At 35.6% G+C, this 26,024-nt stretch overlaps 1 protein-coding gene across 2 annotated transcripts in view; it reads left to right on the top strand.

Moving 5' to 3' along the window:
* LOC135197797 (uncharacterized) overlaps positions 1-18,719 on the top strand; it is a 97,038-nt gene extending 78,319 nt beyond the window's left edge. For both annotated transcript variants that reach the window (XM_064224924.1, XM_064224923.1), the window contains exons 3-4: positions 11,885-11,977; positions 15,929-18,719. In XM_064224924.1, the coding sequence (XP_064080994.1) occupies positions 11,885-11,977; positions 15,929-17,538 (1,703 nt within the window). In that variant the 3' untranslated portion in view covers positions 17,539-18,719. The remainder of the gene's footprint in view (positions 1-11,884; positions 11,978-15,928) is intronic.
* The last annotated feature ends 7,305 nt before the right edge of the window (positions 18,720-26,024 follow it).

The raw sequence follows: 26,024 nt of genomic DNA, 5'->3' as shown, positions 1-26,024 counted from the left end.
TCATCTATACTAAAGCAGCTAATCTCTATCTGTGTTCTCGCAGTTCCCCTTTACATATAATCTTGTAGCTACCCGGGTCACACTCCTGCAGCAGCAGCAGCAGCAGCAGCAGCAGCAGCAGCAGCAAAAGCAGCTTCGGCTCTATTCTTGACGCTGCTTTGAGGCTCTATTCATGAAAGAGACGAGGCCTTTGCAAGTACGTTCACCTGGGTACTACTCATCTGTGTCTTCAAAGTATTCGTGCTGCTGTTCTTTAATTGTATTCGGTCACAAAAGCCAGTGGCGGCGTGACAGTTGCTTCTATTCATAATCACACAATTAACATGATTTTTATTTTTCCGCTCAAATAACTGCTTCGTAGATTTCATGGCTGCCTTTGAGGCGTCCAACACATGATGAAATTTATATATATATATATATATATATATTATATATATATATATAATATTATATGTATGTATGTACATATATATATATATATATATATATATATATATATATATATATATGTATGTGTATGTGTAAGTGTTTACATAATAAAAATATGGAATGTTATCCATATATATACAAGTTCATTAAAGGAAAGATACTGTAAGCAATCTTGGCTTACAAATGCTTTTAAATCCCGTCTTTACCTACGCTAATTCTGTCGTCAAGTTTTGCAGTCACAATTATTTTCTATCAAGTCCATAAAACTTAAAAGGATTCAATTTCACCGATAATACTTAAAACATGCAGACACCATTTCGAAATTGCACCCCTCATTATCCGAAATAATCTCTCTCTTTCTCTCTAAAAAAAAAAGCGATAAAACACAGCGATAAACACCAAAGCCTGGTCTCCTGACTGTCACAAACCACATCCGCTCCCCTGACTGTCACAAACCACATACTCTGTATTCATCATTTCCTATCTAACGACCACCATTGCTGATGCTGCTCTACATACGCATCAATCGCTCTTAATTGGTATTTCCCGAATACCGTCAAATCGATGGCATTTTTTCATACACCATGTTAAGGGCATTAATTAAAAAAAATGGAGGTAATCACCACGTGTCTGCTCCCCTTCACTTCTTGCACTAATCACCTGATGATTAATTTTGTCCACAAGACGTTTCCAGGGATCCTTTCATTCTGTAACCCTACAGCGAATTTGGTCATTAGCAGCGTCGCTGCATGCGAGTCTAATAAATTGCTAAATTACCTGTCTTTAAAAAAACAAGATAAGGTTGACAGTCTTCATCTCGTACCTTCAATAAAATCTCCGTGACTTAGCCGCGAAGCTACGCAAGGCTATAAATCGATCAGTCAACACACCCACATACGAAGAAGCAAGGTTTATAGAATACGGTTCTCCGATTTCACCACTTGTCGTGTACGAAAGAACGACGATGAAAAGAGAATAGATAATAAAAAAAAGGGAGACAAAAATTTTTTCATCTCTCCCTCTCTTTCTCTCGCCACCCAATCCGCCGCCAGCAGTCATCAATCGTAACGGTAGATCATAATGGCGGGTCTCCGTCATTTGTCATAGGGAACGTCAGACAGTTTACCCCACTCCTGAGTTATTAGTCTTTCATCTTTTTCTTATTTTTATTCAATAAATATACGGGTCCGGTCCGATTTATATTCTCGCAAATAATATATATATATATATATATATATATATATATATATATATATATATATATATATATAATATATATATATATATATATAGAGAGAGAGAGAAGAGAGAGAGAGAGAGAGAGAGAGAGAGAGAGAGTTGGGTGGGCTCGGGCTCCAGCCAATCATTTTCGCTATACATAGTAACTAGCCCCATGGCCTGCTCCGATGTTCGAGACATCTGGCATCTCTTACTGGTCACCCACCCAAGCACTGACCAGGCCCAACTCTGCTTAATTTAGTCGAGATGAGAGTTCTTTCCACATTTATTCTTAACTGTGGAATCATTGGAATCATGGATGAAACCTAGAACATAAATCTTCCACATACTCGTAATTAGCCAAACGGTCATCTATCTGTAAGTCGTTCACATTCTACTTTTTCTTGCTGGATATTTGGGCCCTTTCTACGTAATTACAGATTATCCTCTCCTTCTTTCTTTCAACAACTCTATCATAAGCACTGCTGCAAGAGACTGATCGTTCTCCACCTTTTAGTGACCATCCGTTGCAACGCATTCTGATCCATCTTCCCACATACGCTAACCTCCTTACCCCTTCTCGTATCTCTAAACATTTTACTCTTTCAGTAATCTTTTACGACAGGAACTTGCAAACAATTCATCTCAACCACTCTCAGTCTCTCATTTATCCCCAATACCTAAGAATATATATGTGTTATTTATTCTACCTTTATTTCGTCTTTCCGATTAAATTTGTGTGTGTGTGTGTGTGTATGTAGGGGGCGGGGGGACGATAACAAATATTAATCACGTTTTCGCGCGCTGCTTGCTAGCTTGAACAATAACTTGATTACTGTTTAATTATACAGGTAAAAATAAATTACGTAGTACGAGCCTCATATTTTATGCAGCAGACACTCATTACACAATTGCTAGCTTAATCTCTGAGGTCAGATAGGAGTACAAAAAGTTTTCGGCAGTAAAAATAAAAGGTTAGCTTCAATTTGAGATTATTATATGTTTCCTGCTGACAATGCTGAATAGAATTACCCGGCAAAAAAAAAAATAAATAAATAAATAAATAAAAATATTCGCGATGCATCGAGTCGCTGCAATATGCATTCAGTTTTCGCGAGGCTATACATACATGCATATAAACATTCATACATATAACATGTATATATAATACATACATAACTACAAAGTAATTGAAAGTCCATATAAAGAAACTTAAAAAAACATATGGGGAATGAATTTATTACCATCTGGTGAAGGGGAAGCAGAACTTTTAACAATCATTTTCAAAAAGAAGAATATCTATAGGTGTCATAGCAATGATTTTCTATTATATATAAATTAACATAATACAATCTCCACTAGTAATACACTAGTTCTATTCTTTATAAGCGTGGGTAAGTGATGAAGCTCTTTCACGTGAATTGTCATTCATAGGACGGTCTTGTCTTTATTACTAATTCACACTATGACATTTCTTTCACGTAATGTAGGGCAACAACCACCTGCCCTCTTAGCTCCTTTACAGTATTAGCATTCCCCTTTCGACCTTTCTCTTCCTACCTCTACACATACATACACACACATGTATATATATATATATATATATATATATATATATATGATATAGTGACGAAGTGGCCTGAGCATCACGGTGGGCTGGATTACCATTAATACTTGGTGCACGAAGTAGCCAAAGAACTGTGTCTGGACAACCATTAATATTGTTAACCCAAATTGCCAGGTATCTGGTTATTCACTTACCATTTGTACTTGTTAGCACAAGGAGACCCTTTTATTCCTGGGTCTGGGACACCCTGTATACTTAGGGCACAGTTTGTTCAAGTACCTGGTTATTACTTACCTCACTACAGCCAGACACCCTGACCCTTCACCACAAATACTAACGACTGAATACTCTAAAGGTAATAGTGATCCTTATAGAACTGAACAGTCAAGAAAACAATCAGTCAAGTTCATTAAAATAGATGCGAGGTAATCTTAATTAAAAGGGGCATCACTCCTTCTACATGTCAAATCTAAGTATTTCCCTGATTCTGATTTATTTGTGGGAAACGGCACAATTACCACTCTATATTTCTACCTAAACAAATCAAAATATAATACTGGTGGGGAACCAAAAAAAATTAAAATGCTCATATAAAAATTTTAAATATGAAAATTTTATTTCTAAATTCAAAATTTATAAGTGAAATTCACAATCTCAGGAAACTGTTATTACTTGAAAACAAAAGTTTTAATCTTAATTTCTTGAATTAATTATTAAGCAAAATTAAATCAAAGTTTATCAAGAAAATTAATTAAATTAAATCATAAAGCAATAATTAAATTTTGAAATGAAATTTAATTAAATACAAATTAATTTGCAAGTGTTAGATTCAACAATTTACACAATAGAATATTATTCATACTAATTAAACAAATAAAGACAATACAAAAAAAACAATGCATAAATATGAAAACAATTAAAGCATTGACAGTACAAACATTAAGCATATAAAAATGGATTTGTCAAAAGAACAAAAATGTATTGAAAATGATAATTTTATCCATGGTAAAATAAAACCTCGAAGTGCACTTCAAAACATTTGTAAAATACCTCTATACGCAGCTGCAGCTTCTCACTCAAGAGAAAGGCCTGTTACACACTTTTACACTTTCGTGGGCACCTTCACAAAACTAATAGAAATATACTAAGTTTCAGATTCCACAAACAACACATATTTTACTAAGAATTATATTAGTGAACCCTTCTCAATACAAATGTAAGTTACATTATTACGTTAATGAAAAAACACTCGCAAACGCGAGAGAGAGAGAGAGAGAGATTAGAGAGAGAGAGAAGAGAGAGATCCTATCCCTCACGCCAGCGGCTAGGTTCTTGGGAATCGAATGAATAAGTTTTTTTTCTTCCTATCTCCATATGCGTATCGTCATTTGGGCAGTTAGCAAGACGAAAATTATTTACGTCATCTCTATAGGGGATATCGAGTATGGGGCCCTCTTTTTGCTATTTTCGTTGCATATTTCTATGAACAAGGGCCCCTTGTTTCGTTATACGGAGCTGGTTTTAGGATGATAAAAAAAGAATCAGCTTAGCAAAGGTATTCTCAAGATGTGAAAAACAACCTTCTCTACTCTTTCTCTGTCTTACGTACGTTTCAAAAGTGAAAAGTTACGCTACTTAACACATGTTATCTTTAAATTTGGGAATCTGAAAACAAAAACATACATTTCACAACATTATACACAGTTTCTGGGGTGAATTAATCATATTACCAAAATTATAATTGCCTTACAAATTACATTATAAGAATATATGTATATATGTATATATATATATAATATATATATATATATATATATATATATATATATATATATTATATATATATCCGGGTATGGCAAATCGGATATTAAAAGACATTTATAGCTTAACACATGTATATGAAATCAAGGTGATGCGATAAAAATTCATATAATATATATATATGTATATATATATTATATGATTCCTTTTGGATCTCAGATGTCGGTCGACGCAGTGTTCATTCAACCAATGCTTAAGAAGATTAAAGGAAGATTATCAGCGGGGTGACCTAAATTGGCTTACTTGTGGACGGATCTCTTGGTATAAATACCACCTCTTTTCTGTAAACTTTTCTCATTCATATACCTGAAGAGAGAGACAGCAGTCTCTGAAATATAGTACTTTTCTCTTCACATTTTGGTGTATTTATGGGCTCCTTTTATTATTATTATATATATATAATATATATATACTATAATATACATATAGTATATATATATATATATATATATATATATATATAATATATATATATATATATTATATATAATATATAGACAGTTAAGTAACTTGTTTTGACAGTGTTAGTGCAAACATCGAGAGAAAACGAGTCATGAAAAGAACGCAAAGGGTATGAAGAAAATAAATATGTACCTTTAGTTTTATCAAAATACATGACTCTATTACTTACTGTGTCTACAAGTCAACCCTTCGAGATAAAAGAATAAACCGCTCCATCGAGCAATACCACCCATGACCTGCATGCAGCTTAGTCCCCTAACCAATGACAACCAAGAGGATTGCTGAGACCCTTTGCCCTCATTCCTAGGCAAGAACTATGGGGATAGGTAGTTGCCATAAACATCTTTTCGGTGAAACCACCCAAACAGCAAGATATACCAGGAAAGCCAAGAATGGGACCGTTAGGGTTTCTGCCAGAACAGATTTGGAATCTTGGAACGAACATGGTTTTGTTGAATGTATAGGCTGGCAAAAATGGGATCGACATCCCCTGGATGGGTATGTGCAGTTCTCTTTGGGTTTGGCAACTGCAAAAGGAAAACTACTCTTCTTGAGGATCTTCCAGAGGTACTCAATGGTCTCTCGTACCTTATCGACTGTCGGGTTGCACGTAATGATATAAAAATAGGAGTGGCGGCTTCCTATTCTAGAGCAGGACTGAATGGATTGTTCAATGGTGGTCTGCTAATTAAGAACAAGTGAAACAGAACTTGATCAGCTCATTTAGTTTGTACTATGTACTATCGTCAGTATCAGCTTCTTTCATAACCTAATGGCTGTCTCATAGTTGCCGCCACGAATACCAAGGCCAGCAGAAATAGCTATGGCGCCATCTTTCAAGCTTCCAACGAATTGAATGAACTTTACCAGACGGGAAAGGATCTCGTGGTCGTGAATTGTAACCCTCATGATAAATAAATAAAAAACGGTGACGATGAAATATTTCGGCAATTTCAAGAGCAGCAATGCCTAACTGGCTGTCGTACTGGTGGTGCTGGATTGGCTACCTAGTATCCAGTGCTAGTTGCGAGGCCTTTTGCTGTTACCTTCGTAAGAAGTCTCTGCTTCTGGCCATCATTTACTGTTTCGACGAGGGCATTAAAATGGTGTTAAATTACGGAATGAAGTAAGGACGTTTTGAGTCGCAACTCCCGAACAAGCTGACCAAACTCCTTTTGGAGAGAATTATAATAAAGTTTCCAAGCGAAGGGGATGCAATTTCTGCGATCGGGGAGAGGCATAGGTCCCTAAGGCTTGGGGCAGGCGATTTGTTGGTGGCACTCTACGAGAATTTGGAAGTAGGTGTGAAAAGTAATATTTACTTGCCTTCTTGTTAGGTATAAATGCCTATGATGAGAACAATTACTTATTCGAATGGAAATGGCGATGTAAATTCTAAATTTTGCCAGCTCTTCAAAATATAAAAAATAATCAAGCTAACAAGAAGAGTATCTTTTGATTCAAAACAAAATTCGAATCAATAAAATTGACAAGGAAAGAGATGAAATGAAAATATTAAGAGAACCTGACAATTTACATCAACAGAAACAAATGTAAATAAAAATAACAATGAATACAACAGAACCAGCAATTAACCAGATGCGATGCACGGAAAACTTATCCGTCCTCAGAAAGAAAGAAAAAAAAAGTCAATCAAACAAACAAACTCTGGGTTTATATATCAGTGTGAAAACAAAATTGGTACCAGACTCAGGTTCATGGTAGACATGTAACAAAAACAGCCCGCGGGTGCGAGACAACAGCAATGAAAGAAATGAAATGCCGAGTGTTGAAGAGCAACACATATGGAAAGCATATGTGTTGCTGATTGAGAAAAGATGAAGGGAAAATGGTCAGCAGACTTGAAAAAAAGAAGAAAAAATATACATACGTATATATATAATATATATACGCACACACACACACACACACACACACACACACACATATATATATATATATATATGTATATATATGTATATATGTATGTGTATATATATATATATATATATGTGTATATTATATATATATATATATATATATATATATATATTATATATATTATATATAAGAGGAAGGGAAAGAAATTCCAAGAATGTAAGTAATTCCCGTATAGGGAAAAATAAATCTAAGGACGAGAATAATCACAATAGTGTGATAAATTGTCGGGGGTGAGAATCATTCCTTGCAAGGGATGAATCTTAGCACAAAAAAAAATCACAAAAGGATTGGGTCAACAGAAAGAAATCTTTAAAAGCCCGTAAAAATTTACATAAAAATAAGTTATCGGCAACACCTCACTGCAAGAATTGGGGAGTGTGGCTATAAAAAAAACAAGTACGATGAAAAGGGTGACGCACAAATTGCAATACTACAAGTTATGGATCTCGCTTGTCAGGAATATGTTCCCAATGATGGTAGCACCAAACACACAGTCAAGTAAATTGGCAAAATGCAGAAGACTAAGAAAGACAAAATCCAACACAATAACTAAAAAGATATCAACTTGCAGTTAATTATAATAAAAAAGTACGAATTTTACCTTGAATTGCTCGGGACTTCAAAATACTAACATGCAATAGTGGTAAAAAAACAAGATTTTTTTCAAGAATTTCTCACAAAGAATACAGCCTAACACACGCAATAATATTTATGCCTCTCTCTTGTTAGACTGATGGATCGCATTGCAGCCAAAGAATTGCAAATATGACGTTAATAACACGTAGAAATAAGGCAACCGTTGCCGCACTAATAAATCTCTTAAAGCATAAATACACCTATTAGCACGTACTAGGACTCATCACGTAATACTTCTCACTTCAGAATAATAATAATTCTGCCCGTTCTAGTTAAAAAACAATACTGGGAGAGAGAGAGAGAGAGAGAGAGAGAGAGAGAGAGAGAGAGAGAGAGAGAGAGAGAGAGAGAGAGAGAGAGAGAGAGAGAATATATGATGTAGACACTGATCAAGGTTTAAACTCACCTTAGCTGAAATGTTGGTATCTTGAATCCACTAAAGTATTTATCTAACAAGGAAAGTTCCTCAAGAATAATCAACGCACGGATAACTAATGCTTAACAAAGTTACTCGAAACGAAGGGACCCGGAGATATTCTCTTTGGTTCAAAACGATAGTACTTCATTAAGACAAAGTCCGTGATGGGGATATGAGAGGAAATACACGGCTGGTCCCTATGCTAACCTTAGAAGGAGATCCGACAAATATCCGGGTATCCTATCAAATATACTGAAGTAAATGAAGCCCTAAAAATATTTATAAAAAAAAAAAAAAAATTCTTGGGGTTGCTTACAGGTTGGGTACAAGTAGCAAACAGTGCAATTTTTTTCATGACAGAAAAGTAAGGAAGTCAGAAATTTATATATTTAGTAAGGCTCATGACAATGGGAATGTGTTTTACATATTTGCTTCCAAGAAGCAGGAAACCAGTAAGTGGTCTCCAAAATGAACCAATCAAAACGAGGTGGCTTTCTGCAATCGCCATCTTTCCTCGTGCAACTACAAACCCGTGCTCATTAGGAAATAGGAAGTGAAAGGAGAACAGAAATGAATGCTAAAATTATGGCTGCCTTGGAGAACTGCCAGATCTAAACACCAGCAGAGAAAATAAGAGCTTACAAATTCTGAACAGCAATGGGCCGCCTTTATGAGCAAAATCTATCAAGGGCTTATCCGAACATACCTATGTGAGCCAGAAAGTTCTGGTTGCAAGGGCCGATAATAAGAACCAGTCATATAAATAGGAGTAAGATAGACAGACAGATGGGGACAAGAAAGGCAGCCGGTACAGCCAAAAGAAAGTTTGAGACTACCAAAGTTTGAGAGAATAATTATGGTGGAGAATAACGAATGAGTCAGAGGACTGAAGTTTGGCACAGGATCCATGTTGCAACAACAAAAGAAAAAAAAGGCGAATTCCACTATTTAAGTTAATCTGCACTGAGCAATAGAGTAAAATAAAATCGTGATAATTTATGGGAAACAAACACAGAAAATACATTTCAAAAAGATATCTCCTCGTAATATCAGTCACCTGATACATAAAATCCTTGGGAAATCAATGACCTGGGATTAAGTTAGGGACTTCGGTTAGCTAACACACGACTTGAGAATGATAAGAATTTTTGAATACTTGCAGAAAATTATTCCCTGATTATTTCTGTCGCTTTTTCTAAGCACATTATAATAATGACACATTTTCAAAGTCTTCAGTTCATCTTCGGACTTCACGACTTCAAGCACAGACTCTGCTTCATTATTCATGACTACTATACACAAGTTCTGAGTAGTTCATTTCAATACGGACAAATTCAAATTCGTCACTTCTGACTGGTCGTTTCCAATTTCTCTGGTTAATCGTGCCCGAAGAGTGCGCACACTCCTGCAAAAATGCTTTTAAAAAATATCCAATGCACTTTTCGGCTACAAAGTTCTTCCAAAAAAATGTCGTAATGTCAAATACTTCAAAAGCAATGCCAAATTGGAAGCTTTTACTAATGTCCCGAAATTCACGAGTTAATTTAAACTTATACTCTGTGAACAATATACACACACACACACACACACATATATATATATATAATATATATACATAATGTCTGTGTGCGTGCGCGTGGCGAGTGCATGGGTATGGTATGCTTACATACAAGTACACTCATAATACACGTACAATATACAAAGCGAAGAGCAGACGTGACCTTGACTACTACGCTTGTGGGAACATTGACAGGACTGCAATGGCAGAGAATTCATTTCTTTCGCTACGGTAGTAATATTGGAACAACTGAATCAACTGAAAGACAAGTAGGAAATACAGTCACGTATCCAACGCAAAGAATATTATGATGTACTTTAATGAGTGGTAAAAACTCGAAAAAAACTCTAATCTTCATTCTAACAAACCGGCATCCTGAGTGTCGCACGAAAAAAAAAAAAAAAAAAAAAAAAAAAAAAAAAAAAAAAAAAAAAAAAAAAAAAAAAAAAAAAAAAAAAAAAAAAAAAGCTCTTCGTAACGAGAGAGAATGTTTTTAGTTTGTTTTTTATTTGTTCCAGTCGTGGATCAAAGTTATGGCCGATCTTATATCCCAACCTTTCTGCCGCTGTTATCCATTAACTGAAAATAGATTATAAACGCTGATTAAATTAAACACACTTTATGAAGTGGATAGACTTCATTCCATCTTAATCGCAGTTTCCAAAATTGAAAGTAGTTATAAAACAACTTTTACAAAAATCGATTTAACTATTTAGTTTACAAGCAACAGCGTTGATCCAACGCAGTCCTAATTCTATACTTTAGAATTTTTTTTAAATTCTCTTCAATAATCATCGGCAGTGGTCTTAAAATTTCGTTAACGGTCTCCTCACAAAAATTTATCTTTCTGTTTTTATTCTCAGACTTTTCGGCCGCAATAGTCTTTAATTTTCCTTCAAACGATCGATCCGCAAATCAGAAATGCAATTATCGCAGAAAATTATAAAAACAAAAAGTGCCTTTGCTCCAGTCCTCTTCACTTCTGTGGTTTTCTTGATATCTCCTGAGCTTTTATGGAGGTCCTTAATACCGTTTCTTTCGCGTTAAGCCTCACTTCCCCTTTTCTTTTTCTCTCTTTTTCCAGGTCAAGCCTGGGCGGGATAAGGACATTAGAATGTCCCTCCCACAGAATTTTTTTCAAAAACCATTTGATCAACAGACCTACCTATCTCCGAAAATAATGGAGATCGGTTTATTTAGATCTATAAAATATTCTTACTGGTTATTCCTCAGTGAATAATCTGCTTTTGCTAATAATGTCGATCAAAGCATCTGAATATGTGGTATATCATCTGTAACGTCCATATATATATATAGTATATATATATATATATTATATATATAATATACTATATTATATATATACTATATATGTATATATATTATATATATATGTATATAATGTGTGTGTGTGTGCATACATATTTGTATACTCTTTAGTGTTATTATTCATAATATTATTATTATTTATAGAAATATATAGATACATAGCTAGATAGATAGTTAGGTAGTTAGACAAATAGATAAATGGATATACACTACTAGGTACAATGGCCGTAAAAAAAATTATAGTAATAAGACTGGGTTGAGATGGTAAGTCCCGACCCTATGGAAGTTACGCTTCGTCCCATACGATGGAATTAAGGTAATGTACCTCCTCCATCCTGCGGAGTGAGAGCCTTAGAACAGTAAGAGAGTTTGGCCCCGAGCCGAATGAAATCTATTCTAAACGAGAAGTTCGATAAGTTCGTGGGATACAAATTCTTTTTATAACAAACATTACTCTTGTTACAGTTGCAGAATTTTTCTATTGATCAATATGTTTTACTTTCAGTTCCCCGAACCTACATGGTGGATCCAGTGCCTACCAGAAGAGACCTGGCAAGGAAACTTTTAAAAGTACAAAGGCAGATAGAGTTTCAAGCAGGTAAGGGCTGTCTTCACTTAGTGGCGCCTTCTTGTCCACTTTGAAGTATATAACTTCTTAGCTATCTGATATATGTTCCCCACTGCTTATGTAGCTAATGCCACTACGTTAATTAAGACATAATAGAATATTGTTCTGGTAAGGCTCCTGTAATTATTGTTACAAATACTTGAACATATACGGTATTAATCTAGACAATCATGTAAGAAATGTTTATATACATAAACCCACACTACACGAACATTCACATGAATCCGACCTTATGCTTATTACAAAAGTATACTTCAACAATAAACGTCCACAGGTACACAAACCCATATCTATCTATCTATCTGTCTGTCTATCTCACTATCTATCTATCCTATACCATAGAATATGTATGTTACTATATATATATATTATAATATATAATTATACATATATATATATATATATATATATATATATAATGTATATAAGCACGTGTATGTGTATTTTGTATGATCTTATATACATACTAATATATATATATATATATATATATATATATAATATATAATATATCATATATGCTTAACGAATGGGGAATTTTTTCTCGATAATAGGATTTGCCTGGACCAGGGCGCGAAACCTATGCATCCTTTCCCAGGAACGTCCAGTTGAGCTAACCCTACTACACCACCGCGGGGAAAAGAGGTTAGTCATGTCGGCCCTCTCACCCTCTCGCGGTGGTTGTAGTAGGAAAAGCTTTCCACTGACGTCCTGGGTTTTGAAAAGGATCCATGGTTCGGCCCCTGGTCCCAGGCAAATCTATTATCGAGAAAAAAATCCCCCTTTCGGTTTAAGCATATATGAAAATATATTAATTCCGAGGTAGAGCGAATAGATATTAAAGGGACATGATATTTATTATGATATGAATTTCACGGAAATGTGATAGACTAATATATATATATATATATTATATAATATTAAATATATATAATATAAATGTATATAAGCACGTGTATGTTATGTTATGATCTTATATACAAACCGGTAATTTAATATATAATATATAAATATATATATATATATATATATATATATATATTATAATAAGACGTGTATGGTATTTTGGTTTATGATCTTATATACATACGAATATATATTTATAAATATATATATATATATATTATATTATATATATGTGTGTGTGTGTGTGTGTGTTGTGTGTGTGTTGTGTGTTTTTTCAATTATGAAATGAACCTCTCAAGATAGACACAGCTGAAGTAGACCCTATAATAAGAGGGATTAAGCTGAGAAAAATAAGAAATCCCCTGTAATCAGTTTTGTTTCTGGTGAAAATAACCACCAAGTTTTCGTCATGCAAAGACACAAAGACACCCACATTAATAAACATATATATGTGTATGTACACGACTATCAACAAACATACGTTTACATGTATTTACATGTGTAAATACGAGTACACACATTGATATATATAATATATATATATATATATATATATATATATATATATAATATATATATATACATAGCGTGTGAATTGTATAACGAAAACTTAGGAGGGACTGGACCAACAAAATGGAAGCGATAATTGGGGAGTGCTCAGATCAAATCTCCGTGAAAACCCTTAGGTGATGCCTCCACACACAAGCACAGTTACCAACGAAACTTTCGTCTTTGCAGCATCCCTAACGGGAATCGAAGCACAACGATTTCCAGTAACCCTCACTTCCATTTACGACTAAATTCTCCGAATACATGGCCCTATTACTTCCTGAGCAAAACACGTAAAGATAATCACTGCCTCTCGGTTCAACGGGCGTGTAAGAACATACTCTTGCTATTACCTTCAACAAGGAGGTTGTCATTAACGATGGGTTTGTTCAGACGTCTGTCTGTTTTTCTTTTTCTTGGACTGGAATATAAAACTTAGGCCAGAGGCCAAGCACTGGTCATTCAGCGCTGGAAATAATGTTGAAACAATTGTTATTATAGATAGAAGAAGGAATGAAAGGGGACAAAGGGAAGCTGCAAAGAACTTCAAATAATGCCTACAGTGCAATGCGTGAGGTACACTGGTGGCATTAACTCTTTACGGGGTCTTCCTTTTTGTTAGCGTGGAGTAAAAACTTGTGTGCAATTTTACGAAAATTTTACCAGAATACTGAAAAGGCGTCGTGACTGGCAACACGTTATTAGATTTGGAGGGAGTTCGGAGACAGGAATGCAACTGGAAAAAAAAAAGTGGATGCTCAGCCTTTCCAGGCTCAATATACCAAACCTTTCTTTCACACAGTTATCATATTACCACTATTATGAAAAGTATGGAGTTTCCCCTTAATACGCCAATCTTTGGCCCAGGATGGTTCTAAAAATGTATTATTATCATATTATTACTTTCATTTATCACTAGCCCCGACTGGAAATTAAGCTAAGAAGAATGGCTTCAATGAGCGCTTCTCCAAGCAGTTGGTGTGACTCGAGAGAGAGAGAGAGAGAGAGAGAGAGAGAGAGAGAGAGAGAGAGAGAGAGAGAGAGAGAGAGAGAGAGAGAGCAGTTGGTGTGACTAGAGAGAGAGAGAGAGAGAGAGAGAGAACAATAATTGCAGTTTAACTAATATTTTAATCGTCATGTGAATGATGAATCTCAATTCAGATAACTTCCACATTAGCCGTTTTTGATGCCTTCACAAGACGTTATCGATATATTATCGTCGATTTCGACGACATTAAAGTCTCAACATTTACGTCTATCTTGCATGCACTATTCATGATTATCGGTATCAGCTTCATTGTTTTTGTAATCTTAAAGAAGAAGCATCTACAAAACGGAATGGCCATGTGTGAAAAAACAGGAGAGAAGACAAAAATAAACAGAGACAAATCAATCACTACATAAATACATAAACATACTAATCAACATCTAATGGAATCTCGTCATAAGCTGTGGCCATCAAGTCTGAAAAAATTCTCATCGTGACCTGGCAGCTACCTGTGGGCCAATAGTGACCCCTATTTCTTAAATGTAGGTTGCAAAGGCACAATAACGAAAGCTTCAAACTCGTTGACCAAAGCTATGGTATAATGGAGGATATCTCATAGAGTCTTGATGCTTAATTCAGCGCGTGAGATAATAGATCTTTATAATTGCTCAAACAAGTATATATATTTGTTTGTTTACAGATTCTCTTCAATCACTCTTTTGTTATTTTCTTCGATTGACTGACACTCTAAGAGCGGGATTTAGACGAAGACACAAAGCCCAAACTCTAGAAAGGAATTTATTTTTTGCTGTGAATGACAACCTTAATCTCAGGACGCGCCTTGGGCAAGGCAGTGCTTGAAGAATATTCGCACATTCTTAATAATGATAATAATAGGAGGGACCTTCTTAAAGAGCAGTATTATTAAATATAACATTTGTTTCTACGGCATTTCATTTGCCTAGAGTAGACTCTTCTCGGTGTATCTTTTAACCTTCTGTTCATCAACTTGTAGCTGGTATATATATTAAGTTTGCTAAGGTCATAAATATGTTCTGTTGTACTGTTATATTTTCTCTGACGTTTCGACTAGCAATCTGGCGGTCAACTACTGAGAACTAAAATAATGAATTAATTTCGTTACGGAATAAACAGATATTTATAGCTGGTGAAAGGGTTCAGACGCACAGGGAAGATCATAATACAAATTAAATGCCGTATAAGTGTGTATGTGTTTATCAACTGTACACGCGTTACATTCTTTCATATTCACAAATTTTAAATAACAAACATCATTCAATATCCAGTTCACTAAACCTCGGGAATAACTTGACCCCAAGGGATATAACTGCTAAGTGTTTCGTCACTGGCAGAATTCAAACCGTTGTCTAGTTTAAAACTTGTGAATCTTGTGGATATGTAAATGTGTGTTTTCAATTGTGCTGGTTCCTTGATTAATGGTTTTTTTCTCTCAACAGGTTTCGACAGCCGAATAGATGCTGCCTGGGCCAAGGAGCTTCTTGCAGTCATTGCCGAGCTGGATCCGAGAGTGACAGCCAAGCACCCGCCTCAAACAACAGAGACAACAGACGCAAACATTTCCCTAATCAACGAAATCCCCAATGTCTGTCCGGAAGTTTATAAAGGGCGAGAATACGACCTCGCGCATGAGCATAATTTTGAAGAGGTTAAATGTGAAGCCAAGACATTCAAAGAAGTCTTGACCATTACTGTGATAGCAAAGGGTTGGGAATCTGTAAGGTTAGAGCATCTATTACTAAACCTCAGGAAATATTATGCTACTGACATAGTGGTTTTAGCATTTGGAAATTTACCAAAGTCTGCGCGCACGGACGGTATTGTGGTGGAAGACTTTGGCAGTCAGGCCACTGAAGCGATAGCTTTAAATAAGGTTGTTAATATCATAACTACTCCATACATCTTAGTAGTGAATTCCCTATCGCATTTCAACGACCAATCTCCTTTAGAGCGCCTTGTCCGGGTACTGGAGAACCTTGAGGACGTAGTTGTTGCTTCAGGGGCATACAGGGACATTAACGGATACTGGCGTCACGGATGCCTACAAACTACTGCGGAAAATTATAGGTTAAAGTATACTCGAGGGTACGAACATTCCCTTCAAGAATGTATGTACTGTGATGATGTTCTTGGTCCATTCGTTGTTAAGACAGACTTCCTCAAGAGAGTACCACTGACAGAAAATATGGTTGGTGGTCCAACCTTATTCCGTGACTGGTTCCTCAATGTTCGCTTAACCGGGAAATTGGTGGTTTCATGCCCGGATGTGATGTTTTTTGTGAACTCAGAACCAACAATGAACAGAAATGACTGGCATACGATTGCTAAGAAATGGTCCTTTGAAAGCATACAGTCTTTCGATGGAAAGAACTTCGAATTTTCATGTGAAGAAGCACAGATATCTTGCACCAACCTAATGAAGACTGTATCCTCTTTCCTCGTTCCTCCTTGTTGTCGAAAAAAGATTCGAGAGGAACTGGGCTACATTCAAGATTGTGCTCAAGAACTTGGAATTTACTACGAATTGCAAGCAGGAACTCTTTTAGGTGCAGTGAAAATGGATGGTATTTTACCTTGGGACTTCGACACTGACGTTATTACCAACTGCGTCGACCAGGAGGTTTGGTTAACGAAAGGCTTTCAGTGCTTGGCCAAGAAAGGGTGCAAATCCAAGCTGCGGTCTGGCAATTACTGGACTTCTGCTTGTGAGGTCTCCATCATCGATATATCGTGTCGATATAACAGAAGCATCACATTACCTGTCGAGTACCGCAAGGTAGCAACGCAAGCAGAGCTAGACGGCAGATGGATTACGGTGACCAGCAACCCAGGAAGGAACAGCCGTAACCGGTATGGTCCAGAGTACTTAAAGCACGTGGTTCACTGGAGGTACTACAAACCTAAGAGTCTGACTGGCCCTAAAGACGAAGTGCCCGACCTCACGGGATTGTGGAGTAGCTGTGCAGAACCCGCATTCCATTCTTGCCTCGATCATTTCCCCGTGGACGGCAACATCAGGTTCAAGACGTCTGTTGGCAAAAGCCCTTGACATGAAATTGCGATGGGGTACTATTTCGTTCTCCTCAGAGATGTGATATTTTTGCTATACTATACTACAAAGAATAATGGTAAAATGAAGAGATTTATAGTTTGGTATCCTAGCAGTTAACATTAACGTATTTTCATCAAAAGTTCTTGGCAAAAGATTTCATAATGTTCTACATTTGCAAAATATCCTGTAAAGCATACGTTTATAAACATATATTTATATGTATGTATGATTGTGTGGTTTACATTTGTATATAACAAACTATGTGTGCAGCCATATAGGTGTCAGTAAGCAATCACACACATATATGTATATACATGTGTGTTTAAATCATACGGTCAAACACATAAATGCAACTGCAATCACAGACATGCATTCATAATCTTATACATATAACCTATATATATAAACTTCAAGTACTCTTTAACAACAATACAGCCTAAGCTTTGTGGGTGTGTGTATACGGATATATATAATATATATATTATATATATGCACACTTACTGAAATATACCTAAAGAATTGTAGACATAATCTGCCTTAATCATAGTTCGGTTTGTGCAAGCTGTGCCTTAAAAGTTTTGTCCTCCAGCACTTTTGATAATTATCTACTAAGCTATTACTGTTTGTTGCTAGGACACAAGCGATTCTAAGTTCGGAAGCAGTTTCATCAGTCAGCAATGAAAAGTTCCTGGGTAGTACAGTACTTTTTTACGGTGTGTTGATGAACAGAAAACAGTTCACGTTTCACTAAACTGTTATATTTCTTTTTTATTTGACGGTTGTGTTCCATGAATTGTTTTTTCTTACTCGCTTCTGTCCATTGATGTTAGGAACGCTGTTTCCGCTTCTAATAAGAAGACGGCAATTATTCTAGTCAATCTAATTTAACAATTTGCAAAAGCCACTTTTCAGTGTGTTCGCTTCCATTCAGATACTTTAGATTTTCTAAGAAGTGTTACGCGTGAAAAGCACTTGTGAGTGAGAGTAAGGGTGAGAGTATTGTCATGAGCGGGTCATTTAGTTTTGACAGAAGGTGACTTGACTGGAATTTGCGTAATTCAGTACAAGCACAGTTATAATGGGCATAAAGTTTTCGTACGCAATGAGAGGCTGTGTCGATAAAAATCTATATATATATATATATATATATATATATATATATATATATATATATATATATATATATATAATATATATATATAATATATGTGTGTGTGTATGTATGTACTCTAGCACACTTTTCAGTACAGTACACCGGTTATGCATCAGGTAACCATAGGATTATTTCAATTAATACCGATAGGGTTGAAACTGCCTACTAAAAGAGCTGTGACATCTGGGTAATGAATGACATCATGTGTGCATACGGAAAGGTTCCTCGGGGTTTGTCAAATCCACCAGACTCTGTTCCGTACTTACTCACCCACGGCGAGTAGGCTCGAAGCCAAAATACAAGTGGGCGTTCAATGCAAGTTTAACTTCTTTTGCCTTAAAAAAACCAAGAGAGGGGGGGAGATCGGGGGCTCTGCTAATAATTGCAAAACGGTAGTGGGTCTCACGTTAGATGAACAAGCAGAATAAGTAAGGATGTAACTACCTTTTTGAAATGAGGTCGTCACATCAGTTGGCTCGGAAGTCACAATGTTCTTTTGCTTCAGCTCGATCTCTTGTTATACAAACTTTCTCTCTTAAAATATTCCTTTTCAACACGTAAACCTGATCAACGTTACCATTAAAACCCGACTTCTCAGAGCGACAGTGCACGCAAAATTGAAGGTCTGAATGTACACAGGTATCAAAGTTATGTAAATTGGTATTTATATAGTAAGACAATCTAATAGTTTTTTTTTATACATGGGAAGACCCGTGACTGACATGCAAGTGAATAATTGATTACTGGGAAAAAATAAAATTATTTAGATATGATTTGTTTTCATAACCTTAAATATATATATATGATTAAGAGACACTTCAAATGTAACTGTCATGTCCTACGAACGAAATCCACACTAGACCAAAAATGAGATCAAACGTGCCTGCATATTTCTACTTGTCCTGTTTTACCACGTGATCTCTGTCTTCCCCCTGCTACAATAACTAAGATAGGGCCTTAACAAAATAAATCTCTCCTCCATCGCCCCCTCACAAAAACATATATTCCCAAGGATAAGAAAAACACGCATCTTGAATTTCAGAGGATATTTTTACTAATTGATCTTCCGCGGCATAATGCCCACAGGAAAAACTGATTTTACTGGTTTTATTCAATGTACCTTAATTCCAATTTCATTTATACAAAAATCCATTTAAATTTCTCATGCTCAGTGAAGAGTAGAGGACGAAAACCGTAACAGTCCAAATATCAAACTTATCTGTTAACACTTTCAGTTGCAGTTTCACCTTAGTATTATCAATCTACCCTCCCTCGGGTTTAAGAAAGAAAAGACCAAAGTTATATCCCTCATGCACACAGCAAAGCTGGTTACACTAACCAAAGTATATACCTATATTCATAAAACTACACACACACACACACACACACCACACACACACATATATATAAATATATATATATATATATATATATATATATATATATATATATATAACTATATACTTTAAAATTTTCATGACAAGAGAGCGTGGTATATAAATTATAAGCCGATGGAAAGAGCGAGTAGAAGAGCTTTCGCCTCTGCTCTTAAGAATTCACTAATCTTGCTCGATAACACATCTTCATGGTACACACTGGTCTCGTACAAGCGAGGTTTGCGTTTTGATCCTGGTCTGCTCCTGCTACTGGTTAAACCAGCTGAGAATGGGCGCGAGTATTACATAGGATCAAGAGAAGGCGTGAGCCAGCACCTTCATCTACAGAAACTTGTTGGGAACCTAAAGGTTCCATACCCTTACGACACCATCACCCCCAACCCCCGCCCCTCTCTTCTTCTCTCTCTCTCGTCTCTCTCTCTCTCTCCTCTCTCGTCTCGTCTCTCTCTCTCTCTCTTATATATTAATATATAATATATTAATATATTAATATTATATTATATATATATATATATATATTAATATTTATATATATATATTAATATGTATGCATGCATTAAGCTACAAATGTCCTATAATATCCAATCCGCTTTAATCCGAAGACATTGAAGTCCTGATTTCTCCTCTGTGCGCTAGTTCGAATCCACAAGAGGACGAAATTATCAACTGAAAAATTTCCTTTCGGTTAATATATATGAAAATATATTAATTCCGAGGCAGAGCGCACTGGATATTAAAGGACATTTGCAGCTTAGTGCATGTATATAGTCATGGTGACGTGATCATCTATATATATATATATATATATATATATATATATATATATATATATATATATATATATAACTTGTATAACAACCTTGTATAGTACAAAATGCTGCTTTGCTGACACATGAAAGACGAGAAATAAATATATGCAACTAAAAACACATACAAAGGAATAAAAAGAAAACGTTGGCAAAATAAATAGGAAAAGGATTTTGTCCTTATCATACCCTAAAGCTTGGCTCAGAGGCTATGGCACATACAAATCTTGCCGCCTGTTAAGCAAAACTACTATTATCTTTTGCAAGCTACTGAGGGTTTTCAGTTGAAAAGACAACTGAAGCTACTTTAACTCTCAAATTTACGATATATTCCATAATTTGTCATAAAATGCGATCAACAAATTATTGTTTCCGTTCTATTATTGAAGACGTTGCAAGTTTCGTTATCTTCGTGCCATCCTTGAATGAATCAGTGGCTCAAAATGCCTCGAATCTCCAAAGATATATAACAATATAAATGTACGGAGATATTTGAAAGTTTATACATGTATATAATCTGTGTTAAAGACCAGTAAGATCAGATGACCTTATACACAATTACATAAATTAAAAATGTGTGTATGCGCGCACGTAAGCTCTGATACAGAAGCACGATCTCAAAAATGACGTGGGTATTATTTACAAAGCAAGTGAAAATACAAATACTACTGGGTATGATATAATTCTGTACCTAGTTACCCGTTTCATAAGAGAACGTACGCTTAGGCGGCACAATAAAAAACGAGACAATAATTTTCACGGGAAACATAAGTATTTCTTATTGCACACGAGGCTTCCTTATATATTGATACCACAACGTGAAAACAATATTTCTATATGCACTGACAACAGCACGGAGTACAAATTTCTGCCTTTGGTATTTCTACAGAATAGTTCCTTACGGACTGCAAGGAACGTAACAGCGGATACGACATCCACTAGGGATTGGGGCGTTCAATGTATTTCGCCGTGTTTAGTACTGGCCCCTGGGGGTTAATTACAGTTGTCCTATAAATATTACTTAAAATTCTTGCTCAGGAGGTAAAACTGCAGAGAAAAACCGCAACTATAGTCTAGGCCGCCGCGGAATAGTACCCTAGATCTACCCTACCTTTTTCTTTAAATCACAGGTTGTTAGACAATTTTGGATAAAAATTTTACTATTCGTTGCGCAAGTTAGCATGTAATAATTTGCTCCAAAAGAATGTTTCGTTTTCTATAAGTGACATATACTATATACTTTAGAACTGGTCTAACCCCGAAAAGCTATTGTATCAATGATAGGTAGAATTAGGTGTCATTCATTACCCATATACTTTTTTATACACTCTTGTTACTACCACATTCCAATAGACTTGTTTAACCGGATAGTATGTTTTTCTATAAATCAACTGTCTACTTGCAGAAGGAGGAGTTGCACAGGATTCTGGATCATACATTACGGAGACATTCATGCGACTGATGTATTATATCCATGAAGGTAAGAAGAATATCAGTCAGCACGAGTAATAATATATGGGGATATTCAGCGCTGAAAATAATGCTGAAACAATTGTTAGGAGAGGGTGGAAAGTAAGAGGAAAGAACGAGAATAGGAATGGAGGTATAGTAAAAGGAATGAAAGGGGTTGTAGCTAAGGGCCGAACCATTAGTGCATGTGTGAGGTTCACTGACACTACTATCCCCTTACGCAGAACAATAAATAATGCACGGCTAAATAGTTATCCTAAGTGACGAAACTGGCACAGGGAGATTTAGATGAATGACCAAGTACAAAAAGCCTGGCATTCATTTCATTGTTTCCATTTCAGAATCCAACAATTCTGTCAGCATGAGATGGACGTGGACATCGATAGCCGTAATTACTAAGGCAAGGCATGGAAGTTTATACGCAGCAAGGCAGAGGACTTGGTACAAGTGGAAGGCTGAGCGTACATTGACACGAGACCTAACACAGGTATAATGGGAGCTCTACCTGACATGAATACGGACTTTGAGTGGGCATTTTGAATATAGAAAACTGACATCAAGCACCGGATATAGGGCGTTGGCAGCATTGCATCATGTGATAATTAGATTAATACTTACAGTAGTATTAAGGGGCATTTGTACCTTTGCGCTACCAACAAATATAATTTCCTAAATCATGCGAACCATAGTACTGAAGATAAGTTCAATAGAAGAGCACTGTCCCCAAAATTTTCACTTTTAAAAACCTTAAACATTCGAAATTGGCTAACTGCGTTATCATCATCATTAATTAAACGCCTGTTTGTGAAACAAAACAGAGGAAAGAAAATAGCACAAATCAATGAACACAATGGCCTAGCTCAGATAAACATAACATGAGACAATGAGGTCTAAACCACTGGAACTATTTTAGCCGAGATCAATGCTGTTTTCGAAATCATCACACAAGGCACAGAGACAAACCATGATGCCTTAAGTTTCAGCTGACATCTGTACTATTTTCAAATCATAACATTAGCTAATACCGAGGGAAAAATAAGCATACAATCATACATGAAGTATAGCCTAACCTACTCGATGGGACGGAAGCTCGTGACTAGCAGCAATAACAGGGGTTATTCTCAGAGTCCTGTATCAAACTTTTTATTCATTTTCTTTCATGAAAACAATTAAGAATGATATGAGCCACAATGCAAAAAGCCGATGATGAGTCCTCCAAACCAGTCAAAATATACTGGGTCTGCTCACGAGGCGGTACTAATACCTATTACCGCCCCTTGTGAAACGTCATCAGTTACAAAAGGACCATATCTTTAAAGATGAAACTATATTCCCAATAACATTTTCATATGACTATTTTTGCAATGGCGTTTTTTTATATAAATTTTCCTCTTGTTGCATGTTGCCGTATACTACGTTAAAGTACAAAGAATGCTCTTTCAAATGATATATGGCAGATTACAATTACGATTACTCTCAATCCCACAAGTGCGCACAGAAAAAATTATCTACTCATACAAAAATGTGCAATTACTTCATCCGTCAACTTACATGCATTCACGTTTCGTAGCGTATCTGACTAAGGAATAATGATAGAAAGAAACTGAAAAATGGATTAGAAAGCTGATAAAATTTACTATATAATGCATAAATAAAATTGAAAGGTGTTCTCAGAAATTTTCGAGGAATTCTATGTCAAAGACGGACCAAAATTTTTTAATTTTATGTAAATGTTTACCACATTTTTCTTACATAATTTTTCCATCTTATTACATTTTGTCATATGCCATGTAAAAGTACAAAGAATGTCCTTTCAATTGGTATATGACACATTACAATTACAATTAAATTCAAACCCATAACGCGCACAGAAAAAAATTATCTATGCACGCAAAAATTATAAAAAAAACTATGCGTTCCAGGGAGATCTGAAATCTAGCCCCGCCCCTTGTGAAACGTCATCAGATACATCCAGCCAGACTGACGAATACCTTTTTGTACTTTTTCCGAAAATATTATAATCGTTTGAGGCATGCATAATTAATACCTATATGTATACAGTTTGTTTTATATGTAAACTTATATGTTCGGAAGTATATTCATGTGATATGAAGTGCTAATGAGAAATTTGCTGGATATGTGTTCCCTGTATCATTTTCGTCATCATTTATTCCTTTGATACCTTGTATCGTATATGATGTAATTCTTATACTTTTGATATTTTTTTTGTGGTCAAGTCATGCAAATGCAACTGCCATTTTTTACACTGCCTGTATCCACATTTTCTTTGCATTTATTGCATAACAATAAGTATTCTTAAGAAGATTTGGAAAATGTAATTAATCTATCATTCTAACCTTTAGCATAAAAAAAGTTGCTTTTCAAAGTGAGGTATGAACACAGTGACAGAACTAAATACATTTCTTAAGAATTATTTAAAATCTTGATAATATTACTATACCTGAAAGAGAGAGAGAGAGAGAGAGAGAGAGAGAGAGAGAGAGAGAGTTGTCATGTTATAAAAATTACTTGAAGAGAATACAGCAAACCAGTATATAGGTAAGTAAATAAATAAGTAAAGAATATGAATAAAGCTGGAGTAGCTATGTGTGTTTAAACTGGTATATTTTATGTGCAATAAAACAAGGCTTGGTGACTAAATGAGAGAATGGGTATTAAAAAAAATCAAACATATGACCTCTCTACAGATTTTACCAAGATTTTATGAAAAACACCATGCGATATGGATTAAATGTAAAAAAACTAGGGTTCTTAAAGTAATTCAATGGAGACGCACGGGAAGTGTTACTCTTGTGACGTCACAGTATTAGCTCCGCCCCCACTGCCAAGTTGAGCAGACCCTATAAGTACTTTGATTCTGCTCCAAACCTGACTGGACTTCCCGCTGATTAATTCGCTTTACGTCTACCATCTGAATCCATTTGGCATGCTAGATGCCTATATATGGTACTACCGCGGTATAATTTGAATTAGATCTAGGCAATAGAATCATCCAGAGTCTAAAATTTCCAGTACAATTGACAAGATATTTTGATATGTTCAAAAGCAGTTAGGTCTAGGCCTAGTATGGTTACGAATACTCTTGATCTATGATTTACAACAGTATAGAGAGACATGTCCTAGGATGATCTCCTTGGTAAACAGTTTACAGAGCATTGGAAAACTCATAATTTGTGACATATTTTTGGTACATGATGAAATGTAATCTCATTTCACAATTACCTTCACTCTTCTGGACCCAGGCCACAGAATACACGAAGTCAAGACACCACAATCTACAATCAAAGCCAAACATGCTGCTTGTATTCCTGCACTCTGTCACTGCTAACATCGCCGTTTTTCTCTATAGCTGATGAGCCATGGACAAATTAGTATGCAATGCTAGAGTATAACAATAAGGAAGCACAAATAATATAAACAGCAAAACACCGAGATCGAAGGGACGCATTTTGGAACTAATTCAGACGGCGTATCATCTCTTGATCTTTAAGGCGGTAACTAACGAGTGTTTTCATGCAACCGCTATAGCATCTTGCATCCAAACATAGGACCAAGAAGCAAATATCAGTTTTCATAATTGTGAACAATCGAAGATGGGTTTTTTCGTTAGTGATAAGCGAGATTTAGATAAATAGG

Source organism: Macrobrachium nipponense, chromosome 21 (assembly GCF_015104395.2).
Source record: "Macrobrachium nipponense isolate FS-2020 chromosome 21, ASM1510439v2, whole genome shotgun sequence".
NCBI classification, from domain to species: Eukaryota; Metazoa; Arthropoda; class Malacostraca; order Decapoda; family Palaemonidae; genus Macrobrachium; species Macrobrachium nipponense.
The sequence above is the reverse complement of the archived record's forward strand: the minus strand, read 5'-3'. Positions and strand labels throughout refer to the sequence as shown.